The 12,186-nt window shown below is 35.3% G+C and overlaps 1 protein-coding gene across 1 annotated transcript in view; it reads right to left on the reverse strand.

Annotated features, from left to right (window-relative positions):
- Window positions 1-308: 308 nt before the first annotated feature.
- LOC148949178 (uncharacterized) overlaps window positions 309-12,186 on the reverse strand; it is a 54,552-nt gene continuing 42,674 nt past the window's right edge. The window contains exons 5-6 of the mRNA XM_089092857.1: window positions 5,131-5,303; window positions 309-2,454 (exon numbers count right to left, since the gene is read on the reverse strand). Coding sequence (XP_088948983.1) covers window positions 2,349-2,454; window positions 5,131-5,303 — 279 coding nt within the window. The 3' untranslated portion in view covers window positions 309-2,348. The remainder of the gene's footprint in view (window positions 2,455-5,130; window positions 5,304-12,186) is intronic.

Here is a 12,186-nt window from a genome sequence, read left to right on the forward strand (position 1 = left end):
CAGCTTGCTCAGTTTTGTAGAGAATCAAAAGCTTCATCGAACTCGAAATTCTAGCTTTAAGCTTATTCTGGGAGAATTAAAATTTCTATTAATTTTTTGGGGTACAATTTTTGATGACTCTTTCCTAATTTTTAAATCATCAAACTGTATCAAAGAATATTTTGCAAAAGATTGTAAAATATTTACTAAAATTTGTCACTTTTTACCCCCACCCTGTACACTTTTATACCCTCAGTGTGTCTAGCTAATAAAAAGGAAACAAAGACTCTTATACAAAAATAATGATATATTAAATTATAAATTTCAACGATAAAATCCAAATATAAGTCAACAATTTTCCAAAATCGTATAAAAAAGTGAAGAATAACAAATTAGTAACTGCAAACAAATCTTTTTGGCAAAAGAGGGAAACTAGTTGGTCAAAAGAAGATTTCAGAGTTCAAACAACAAGTAATAGAAGTGGTTATGCTTCATGTCTAAGGGAAATCAAAATTCTAGTTTCAAGATAAAACAAGGGAAAAACCTATACTCAGATAGGCGTCAAAACCTCTACAATTATTTACAAAATAAAATATTGGATATCTGATACCTAGCTCAGTAACTTTCTAGTCGAGAAAAAAAAAGATAGGTAAGACAAAAGGGAATTCGTGAAATAGGAACAAAGCAAATTCAATAAGTATGACATTTAAGGGGACGAGGATATTTGAAAATTGAGAAAGTAGGAATGCAGGGATTTGATAGCTAGCTCGTTGAATCTAAAGCGGAGAAAAAAAAACGCTAAAATAGTAAAAAATTAGAAATCAACTAAAAGTTAGGACTATGTGGCGCTATTATCGTAAAGTTTGCAAGAGATTATGACAAGGAAAGTGGCCTTACTTAAATTTATATATAATAGCCTGATCAAACAATATAATGAGCTAAAGTGAACCTCAAAATAACTGAAATTTGAAAAACAATCCCAAACAGACTGCAAATTTTAGGTATGCAGATTGCACACAGACTGCACCGAAAAACAGACTGCAAATTTTAGGTATGCTGATAGTTAGTTCATCGAGCTAAAAATTTACCCAATTCTAAAGCAAGAGCAATTCATATATTGAAATGTTTTTTTGTTAACTGGGAAAAACAAGTTCCTCAAATAATTCATTAATAAGTCCAATTTTCAAAATTTCATACAGGAATGAATCCACAATAAATAAATTAAAATACTAAAACAAATTATTATACGCAATAAATTACCTAGCTTTATTCAATTAACAAGTAAAATTGTAACTTCTATTTGCCATAAGTTTCACTTGGTTTGCGAAAATCCCAATACAAATTCCCATACGCAATAAATTCCCAAAACTTTATTGAATTATTATGAAAAATTGAATAGAATAAATTGGATTCCAGAATATACCAACTTTAGGGACCAATAAACAAGAAAGACAAAAATAGTTTTTTCAACAAAACTTCGAACATTTTAAGGCTTCAAAAACAGTCACTGGACTAGAACTTAAAAATTTAAACAATAGTAAAAATACGTGGCCAATTATTGCATACGGTGAAAAATCGTTTCACAAAAACCATTTCACATTAATATGAATGGTTGAGGTTTTGCAAGTAATCCATGGTTTTTAGGAAAATAGGCAATTATTAGTAATAAAACCAATCTTGAAATTCAAGCAAATAGGCAATAGATGGTGGGTAGTTGCTACTACACAAATAAATCGACTACTGAGGAATTAAATTCAATGCTGGTTATTTGTCTTGCTTCTTTGTCAAGGACTGAGTCTCTCTAAACTTAATTCTTTAGCACTCTGCTGTTTTTTTTCTCTGTTCAATTTAAATTTTTCTAATCACAGCAACATAGAACTATCGAAGTTATATTATTGTGTATAGCTCTATTATGCTTCATTTATACATCAAGTATTTATCCTTCTACACAGAACATCCAATTTGAATATTGAATCTACATATTAAACAGTTAAAAGAAGAAGCGTAACCACATTCAAATCATACAACCTATTCGTGAGCATTAAATTTTGTAAAAATGAATATAGGAAAGAAGAGGAGCAAAGAAAATATAGTAAATAAGCGAAAAATAAAATACGAGAATCATGAGAAATAAAAAACGAGAAGTAAAATATGAGAAGTAAAACACGCGAATTATGGAAAAGAGCAAGTAGAATAGACTCCAAGGAAACACAAATCTACGGTAGAAGCTCAAGTTTGCCGTTTTCATCTAATGAAGCTTCTTGACCATTAAGTCTAACAGCTACTTTAGCACCGTCATAATGAACTCGTTTCGTGTCTATGTGGTTATGCCGAAAATAAAAATGCTTCTTTTGATTGTTGCACTTCAACTACGTTGTCAGGTGAAGGCTTGGAATCTGTAAAGTTAAACTAGCAGTCCTTGCACAAGATTTCAAATAAAAATTTGCATTTCCAACACTTCCTCTATCAAATATTCTGAAATGAAAAATTCATCTGGAAATGTTCTAATAAATGGATTGTTGGTCAGACTGTCAGATAGATATTTATTCATCTGGAAGTGTCCCAAAAAATGGGTTCTAAGTCAGACTATTATGTACTCCGTAGCTATGTGAGAGCTCCGCGATACCCTTAGTAAGTCAATTTTCAAAAGCACAGAGTTGAAGAAGCAATAGAATTTCCTTTTGAAACTTTATGTTTTGTTCTATAAGACTATTTACATTTTTTAAAAGAACTATGAAATCTTTATTCCATCTAGAATGGTTATTTGCCGATGTCAAAAATATTATTAATTCCAATACGAGCTCCAAATCTACCTCACAACCGATACGAGGTGGAATAACCACACAACCGATTATGACCCTCATAACCAAAGTTTCGATAAAATACCCATTATTGCCCTTAGTACAATTGAGCATGATGTATTACTAGTAAGTTGTTTCAATAAACAGATAGTGTCTACAGAAACCTGGCAAGGACCAGATTAACATTCAGACCATCAGAATGGGCCTCAAGAAAATCTGGGGGCCTACATATATTATACAATAGCTATATTACAGCATTCTTATTGAAAACCCGTTATATTTTTTAGATATCAGAAGCAATAAAATTTGGTAGAGTTTGTAAGGGTTTTCTATTTTAAGGCTGGTTTACTTCTTCTGTTGAGAACAAAAAAAAAAAAAAAAAAAAAAAAAAAAAAAAAAAAAAAAAAAAAAAAACCACCTTTTATTCGGCCGTCAATACCTTGAAAAGAAGCTTATAAGGAATGTGAGACTGTAAGGAGGCACCACGAAAGGACAATTTTTGCACCACTTGTGGCCATGGGAGTAAAAAAAAAACAAAAAAAACGTGTTGTTAGCAGGACCGTCCTTTTCCGTTTTGACTAAGAACACAATATTTATTACTGGTTCAGAGAGTGTGGACAAATTTTTGAAAAGATGTTCCAACAGATAGTTATTGATATTTGGACCAGCATCTACACATTATTGACTCAAAATTGGATAAAACTAATAAGCTTAAATGTCGGTTATAAATTATCAGAGGTGCAAGCACTCAAACCATGGGGGAAGGGTGTGAAATTAAATAGCTACATTTCTAGCTTAAAAATTTTAAGCTATCATAATTCTTTCTTACCAGCCAGGGAACCATATTCCCCCAGATATGGCAACTTATGATCTAGGTTTCCATAAATACTTTTTTTATCTATTTTTAAGGACCCATAAGCCTCCACTTAACCATCTTTAGTGCAGAATAAACTAATAAAAAATACAAATAAAAGAACACAGGACAATATCGCACAAATAGCAGTTCAAATAGGGATAAACCCTTTTATTAAACAGTGAAAAACAATGAAAAAATCTTTGAATATTTTGATCATATACACAGTGACTGTCATCAGCACTGATGCACTGCTGATATACTGAAATGCTGATATTACCAAACCTTAAAACAAACACTGAAACTAAAAGAAGAAGACCCTTTCCAAGCAAAGATGAAAGGGTAACTGAATAAAAAATACAATAATGAATGTTATTTCAAACTTTTATTTTATGTAAAGCTTTTTTAAAGGCTAATCGCTTACTAGTTATGATATTATTAGAGTTAATACTGTAATTGACATTGGTCTGAAAATATTCATTTTTACTTTGAAACTAATTCAATTTATTATAAAAGATTAAGATATTGACCAATAATTTTGATTACAAAATATAACACAGAATGTTAGCACTCCCACACGAGGCAGTGCCAGATTCAGGATCTTGATTTTCGGAAGAAGGGGCAGGGGGTACAATTTGATGACTTTCACAGTAAAATATGGAGAGAAAGAGAGAGGGTAAGAGAGAGAGAGTAAGAGAGAGAGAGAGAGGGAGAGAGAGAGAGAGAGAGAGATAGAGAGAGAGAGAGAGAGAGAGAGAGAGAGAGAGAGAGAGAGAGTGAAAGAGTGAGAGAGAGAGAGAGAGGGAAGAGAGAGAGAGAGAGTGAAAGAGTGAGAGAGAGAGAGAGGGAAGAGATATTATTTGTTTTAGGTACATTCCTCTAAAGTCAACTTGCAGTTATTAAATTGAAGCGTGGATTTTATAGGGAAGGGAAAAATGAAGTAGGATTAAGATGAAAGAACATATAAGGAAAAATTCTTGTTAGCAAAGAAAAGGCAGATAGTGCCACAAGGATACCAAGTAGTCTTCACGGCATAAGGGAGAAAAAAAAAGAAAACTGTGAACACAGGGAGCCTAAGGGTGAGTAAAAGAGTCACTAGTTTCCATTTAATATTTATACTGTAAGGTCCAGCCAATCAGTTTCACACCAAGTGAGAAACTCGTTCGTATTTTTTGCCCCAGCTTAAAAATTCTTTTAGGAGAATTTTTTATCCATCTTTGAGTATTTATAATTGGCTAGCCCTTCTCCCCATTTTGAGAAAGCTTCGTCACGAAAAGCGCCTAAAATTTGCCTCTTTCGTCAGTCAATGTCGTATTATCAGAAGAAAACAATTGGTGAGTGATGAAAAAGAAAGTTTTTTTTTAATTTTTCAAGTTATAAAATAACAATAACACAAGAAAAAATCATAGCAAAGAGAGAAAAAATTTCTGGAGAATAAAATTGGCTAATAAGACTCTGGACAGATAGAACAGACATACAAATATATTAACAACTTACTCTAGTGTCCCGTCTTCCCTTTTGACGATTGTTAAAGATTTAGTCCACCAGACGTGCTCTCCGGTTGAGAGTGCATAAAAGACAAAATCATGAGATCGGATGCGGATTTGACCGTCAGGACTTCTGGTAACCATTTCTCTCTTCATATTTATTGACTCTTCTTGGATTGCAGACTAGAAAGAAGAAATAAATTGGTTTTCTTATTCAATATCGCTTTTTTTGTGTTATTTGGCAAATCTTCATCCGCTTTTCGAAGCGCCCATGCTTCAGAGCCATATTTGAATACTGTCATCACTGTAGCTTCTAATATTTTATTCTTGGTTTGCAGATTTATCTTCCTATTCTTCCAAATTTTTTTAACAGTGAAAAAACACCCTGAGCCTTGGCTATTCTACTTTTAACATCTTCACTGCTCCCACCATCTTTACTAATAATACTACCAAGGTAAGTGAAGCTGTCCACCTGATCAATGTTTCCATTACCCAATGTCACCTTTTCATCTTCACTTATTCCTAGCCTTAGTGAATTAGTCTTCTTAACATTAATATTCAAACCTATTCTAGCTCCCTGAACTCGCAAACCTCTTTCATTTTGCTCACACTTTCATCTAGGATGGTTAAATCATAAGCATAACCTAAGTCCAGGAAAGTTTTTCTTCCCAATTTGATTCTGTGGTCTCCTATTGCCTTCCCTGTGCTCCTCGAGACCAAGTCCATCAGAATTATCCATATAAAGGGGGATAGAACACAACCCTGCTCAACTCCTGATTTGATACAAAACCAACTACTAGCCTTATTTCCTACCTTAACTGTAGCAGTGTTATTCTTGTACATAGTACTAATTACTTTAATGTATTTGTCTGGTATACCATACAAGGATGAAACCTTTACTAAAGCTCTACAATGAACAAAATCAAACGCTTGCTCATAATCTATAAAACTAAGGACTAAGGGTGATTGATAACTCAGGAACTTCTCAATTATTGACCTAAGGGTGAAATTTTGGTTGACAGATCCTCTACTTTTTCTAAAACCGCACTGTTCTTCTCTTAAAACTTTGTCTACGGCATCTCTCAGTCTAAAAAGTATCATATTACTAAGTAATTTGCTACCTACAGAGACCAGACTAATGGCTCGATAATTACCACACTCACTTTTATCACCTTTCTTATAAAATGGCTTAATTAAGGTTTTCCTAAAATCGTTAAGTACTTCCCCTTTTTCAAAAATCATATTCATAATCTTCAGTAACTTATCTCTAACTTCATAACAATCATATTTAAAAACTCATTTACCACCCTATCAGCACCTGGAGCCTCACTGTTTTTTAATCTTTTTAGTACTGTCACTAATTCTTTCTCATGAAACAAATCTTCTTTCACATCCGAGGTATCACAAACTTTTTCATTTTCCTCTATATCTGCAACTCTATCTCGGTTTTTCTTGTATAACCATTATGGCTTATAACTTCCTAACTACATTCTGGGCTGCTCTTATTCGCGGTTCCTCTATCGAAAGTTGGACCACAGTTTATACCCTTGAGTTAGAAAGTTTTGATTAAACCACCCCCTTATTATCTGTCGTCGTTTACGAACAATATTTTACTATTATGCTGTCTAGCCGCATCTTCCAGGTCCTCGGCAATTTTATCCATGGCCTCCACTTCACACCTTCTTAGTTAATATTTTAATGTTTTCTCCACTTTCTTTACATTTCTTTTGTTTTCATATGATCTATCACTCAGATAATTCTTGTGCAAATCCTTTCTCCTTTCCATTAAACATAAAGCTTTTTCACTAATATTAATTAAAAAAAACTTTCCATAAAATAAGTTTTTCAAAGAAAAGTAAAGAACTCCGTTTAACAAGAAATGAGCAAAAATAAAATCAAATAATCTACCAAGTGTGAAACTACCACAAACCAGCATCGATAAATAAATGAAACCCAAAACAAACAGAAATTACAATAATTAACCAAGTCAAACTCAAAACGAGCAGAAACTAACAGAAGTTGGGCGCAAAACCCCTATGCCTTCCCAAGACGAGAACAAAATTTACATTTTACTGAAAAAATATAAATGTTTTTACTTTTATAACTTTAATAAATCAAATAATATTAACATTTTAGTTATTAAATTTCAGTATATTTATATTAAACTGACAATGCTTATTCATTTGTATTTTTCAGTAAAGTGCAAACTTTGTTCTGGGCATGGGAAGGCATTGGGGTTTTGCGCCCAACTTATGTTAATTTCTGCTCGTTTGGAGTTTGACTTGGTTAATTATTGTAATTTCTGTTTGTTTTGAGTTTCATTTATTTACCGATGCTGATTTGTGTTAGTTTCACACTTGGTAGATTATTTGATTTTATTTTTGCTCATTTCTTGTTAAAGGGAGTTCTTTACTTTTCTTTGAAAAACTTATTTTGTGGAAAAAGTTTTTTTTAATTAATTTCTGTTCGTTTTATATTGACATAGTCTTTTCAGGGAAAAAGAAAAAAATACTTTAAATCTTTTCGTTTTTTAAGATTTAATATTTTGGCCTGGTATGTGTATGCTGGAGAAAATTTTTCAGCAATTTTTAACAACATACACCCTTTTAAAAATCTGGACACAAATTGTACTGTTTAATTTAGTTCATACCTCCTCTAGTTGACCTGAAATGGAAAACTTGATACCATTCACAAAAAAATCTGTATACTTTCTTTGACAGCTTGGATACACTTACGCTCTTTTGATTTTGGTTAAATTTTAAGTCGCCCCGAAAGTTTGAACTTAGTACCCTCAGTCGTTCTTTGAATATTTCCGAGAAGCCTTATTGGGATTTAGCATTAAGAAAGTGCATTTTGATTTAATCTTAAGGCAACACTTAGTTTTTAAAAATATTGGGCAAATGGGAGGGTGGTAGTGGAAGGGGGATTAGTTGCCCTCCGATCACTTTCGACTATTAAAAAGGGCATCAGCCCTTTCCATTTTCAATTGAATAAGCCCTTTTCAAAGTTCCCACGACAACTCCTTTGATACGAAGTGCCCTGGTCTAAACAACAACAACAACAAAAAATAATACATTATACCCACATCGATCTTTACTATAAAAATGTCAAGCCTTCCAATCACTTTCGTCTATTACAAAGGGCACAAGGCATTTCAATTCCCAATCGAATGAGCCCTTTCGGAAACGACAACGCTTTCTATAAACACCTTATATGCCCCCAGGGCATAAATTGCAACCCTTACTTTAAGGTCTGTGAGAGTGGTGTCATCCCCAAAGACCTAATTTCCAGAACTTTCAATTACGTTAAACAAAATGGCTATCTCAAAATTTTGATTGGATGTGTTTGGGGAAATGGTGGGCATGAGAGGGGTGTTAGTCGCTCTCCAATCACTTTCAACTAATAAAAATGGCACTAGCCCTTTCAATTTCCAATCAAATGAGCCCTTTTGAAGTTTCTACGACAAAACTTTCAATAAAAATCTTATATTCCCACAGGGCATAACGTACAACCCTTGCCCTGAGTGCTGGGGGGGGGGTCATTCTCAAATACCTAATTTCCTGAATATTCTAATACGTTGAAAGAAATTGTTATCTAAAAATTTTGATTGGATTTGTTTTGAGGAATGGTGGGCGTGAGAGGGGGGTTAGTTGCCCTCTAATCACTGTCGACTATCACAAAGGGCACAAGCCATCTTAATCTGGAATTGAATAAGCCCCTTTTGAAGTTTTACGACATCTCTGTCTATAATAACCTTATATGCCACCAGGGCAAAATTTACAACCATTGACCTTTGGGCTCTGGGGGGTTTTTCATCCTTAAATACATAATTTCCACAACTTTCAACTGGGTTGAACAAAATAGCTATCTCTATACTTTGATTGAATGTTTCTGGGAAAATGGTGAGCGTAGGAGGGGGGTTAATTACTCTACTCACATTTGACTATTAGAAAGGGCAATTTTCGTGTCAATCAATGAGTTCTCTTAAAAATTGTTCCGACCAATTCCTGTATATCCCTATTACCCCCTCAGGGCAAAGCGTACAAACGCCGCCCTGAAAGCATTGAGGGGGCTATCATTCCAAAAAACCTTATTTACAAAACTTTCAACTATTTTGCACAAAATAGATATTTCAATATTTTGATTACATGTGTTTGGGAAAATGGTGGGCATGAGACGGGCGTTAGTCGCTCTCCGATCACTTTCAACTATTAAAAAAGGCACTAACCCTTTCAATTTCCAATTGAATGAGCCCTTTTGAAGTTTCTACGCTTTCAATAAAAACCTTATAGGTCCCCAGGACATAAGTTAAAACCCTTGCCCTGAGGGCTGTGGGGGGGGGGGGAGGGGTTGTCATCCTTAAAGACCTAATTTCCAAAACTTTCAACTACGCTGAATAAAATGGCTATCTAAAATATAGATTGGATGTGTTTGGGGAAAAGGTGGGCTTGAGATAGGGGTTAGTTGCCCTCAAATTACTTTCGACTATTAAAAAGAGCACTAGCCTTTTTAATTTGCAATCTAATGAGCCATTTTTCAAGTTTCTACGACAAAGATTTCAATAAAAACCTTATATGCCCACAGGGCATAACTTATAATTCTTGCCCTGAGGGTTGTGGGGGAGTGTCCTCCTCAAAAATATGTTTTCTATATGGAAATCAACTACGCTGAACAAAATGGTTAGCTCTAAATTTTTATTTGATGTGTTTGGGGGAATGATGGGTGTGTGTGGGGGGGGGGGGGGGGCTAGTTGCCCGCCAATCACTTTCGACTATTAAAAAGGGCACTAGCCCTTTGAATTTCCAATCGAATGAACTTTTTTTGATGTTTCTACGACAACGCCTTCTTTAATACCTTATATGCCCCCAGGGCATAACTTAAAACCCTTGCCCTGAGGGCTGTGGGGGAATGTCCTCCTCAAAAATATATTTTCTATCTGGAAATCAACTACGCTGAACAAAATGGCTATCTCAAAATTTTGATTGGATGTGTTTGGGGAAATGATGGGCGTGGGGTGGGGGGGGCTAGTTACCCTCCAATCACTTTCGACTATTAAAAAGGGCACTAGCCCTTTGAATTTCCAATCGAATGAGCCATTTTTCAAGTTTCTACGACAAAGCTTTCAATAAAAACCTTATATGCCCCCAGGGCATAACTTGTAATTCTTGCCCTGAGGGCTGTGGGGGAGTGTCCTCCTCAAAAATATATTTTCTATATGGAAATCAACTACGCTGAACAAAATGGGTAGCTCTAAATTTTTATTTGATGTGTTTGGGGGAATGATGGGTGTGTGTGGGGGGGGGGCTGGTTGCCCTCCGACCACTTTCGACTATTAAAAAGGGCACGGACCCTTTGTATTTCCAATCGAATGAACTTTTTTAGAAGTTTCTTTGACAGCTCCCTCTTTAAAACCTTATATGCCCCCAGGGCATAAATTAAAACCCTTGCCATGAGGGTTTTGGAGGAATGTCCTCCTCAAAAATGTATTTTCTATTTGAAAATCAATTATGCTGAACAAAATGGCTATCTAAAATTTTGATTGGATGTGTTTGGGGAAATAATGGGCCTGGGGGGGGGCTAGTTACCCTCCAATCAGTTACGACTATAAAAGATGGCACTAGCTCTTTGAATTTCCAGTCGAATGAGCCTGTTTTGAAGTTTCTACGACAACATCTTCTTTAAAAACCTTATACACCCCCAGGGCATAACTTAAAACCCTTGCCCTGAGGGCTGTGGGGGAATCTCCTCCTCAAAAACATATTTTCTATTTAGAAATCAACTACGCTGAACAAAATGGCTATCCCAAAATTTTGATTGGATGTGTTTGGGGGAATGATGGACGTGGGGGGGGGCTAGTTGCCCTCTAATCACTTTCGACTATTAAAAAGGGTACTACCCACTGCAATTTCCAATCGAATGAGCCCTTTTTGAAGTTTCTACGACAACTCCTTCGATACGAAGTGCCCGGGTATGGAGAAAAAAAACACATTGTGCCCACATCGTTCTTTATAGTTGGGGGGGGGGCTAGTTGCCCTCCAATCACTTTCGACTATTAAAAAGGGTACTATCCCTTTGAATATCTAATCGAATGAGCCTTTTTTGAAGTTTCTACGACAACGCCTTCTATAAAAACCTTATATGCCCCCAGGGCGTAACTTAAAACCCTTGCCCCGATGGTTGTAGGGGAGTGTCCTCCTCAAAAACATATTTTCTATCTGGAAATCAACTAAGCTGAACAAAACGGATATCTAAAAATTTTGGTTAAATATGTTTGGGGGAATGATGGGCGGGGGGGGGGGGCTAGTTGCCCTCCAATAACTTTCGACTATTAAAAGGGCACTAGCCCTTTAAATTTCCAATTGAATGAGCCTTTTTTGAAGTTTCTACGGCAACGCTTTCTATAAAAACCTTATATGTTCCAGGGCATAACATAAAACCCTTGCCCCGAGGGTTGTGGGGGAGTGTCCTTCTCAAAAAGATATTTTCTATCTGAAAATAAACTACGCTGACAAAATGGATATCTCAAAATTTTTATTTAATGTGTTTGCGGGAATGATTTGCGTGGGGGGGGCTAGTTGCCCTCCAATCACTTTCGACTATTAAAAAGGTCACTAGCCACTCCAATTTACAATCTAATGAGCCCTTCTCGAACTTTTTACGACAACTCCTTCGATACGAAGTGCCCGGGTAGGGAGAAAAAAAAAACAAAAAAAAAAACAACTCATTTTGCCCACATCGTTCTTTACTTAGGCCGCGCTAGCGCGCTGCCTATGATTCTTAGCTGCAGTCCTAGCTTTCCTCCCAAAGACACCTTCAGCAACTTCACAAATTATTTTTCTAAAATTATTCTAACCATCTTCCACATTATCAAATTTTAAACTCTGAAGTTTAGTATTCAACTGTTCCTGGAGAGTTTCTCTCAAATTCTCATCCTGGAGTCTACCAGCATTATAACTTCCGGGAAGGCAGTTTCCCTTCCGAAATTTCAGCTTTAAATTAACCCTTTACACTAATAGATGACGATCTTTACTTTTAAAATTAATAACGGCACTCCTATATACCATAG

This window comes from Artemia sp. Qi Xiang Cuo, chromosome 8 (genome assembly GCF_049724085.1).
Source record: "Artemia sp. Qi Xiang Cuo chromosome 8, ASM4972408v1, whole genome shotgun sequence".
Taxonomy (NCBI): Eukaryota; Metazoa; Arthropoda; class Branchiopoda; order Anostraca; family Artemiidae; genus Artemia; species Artemia sp. Qi Xiang Cuo.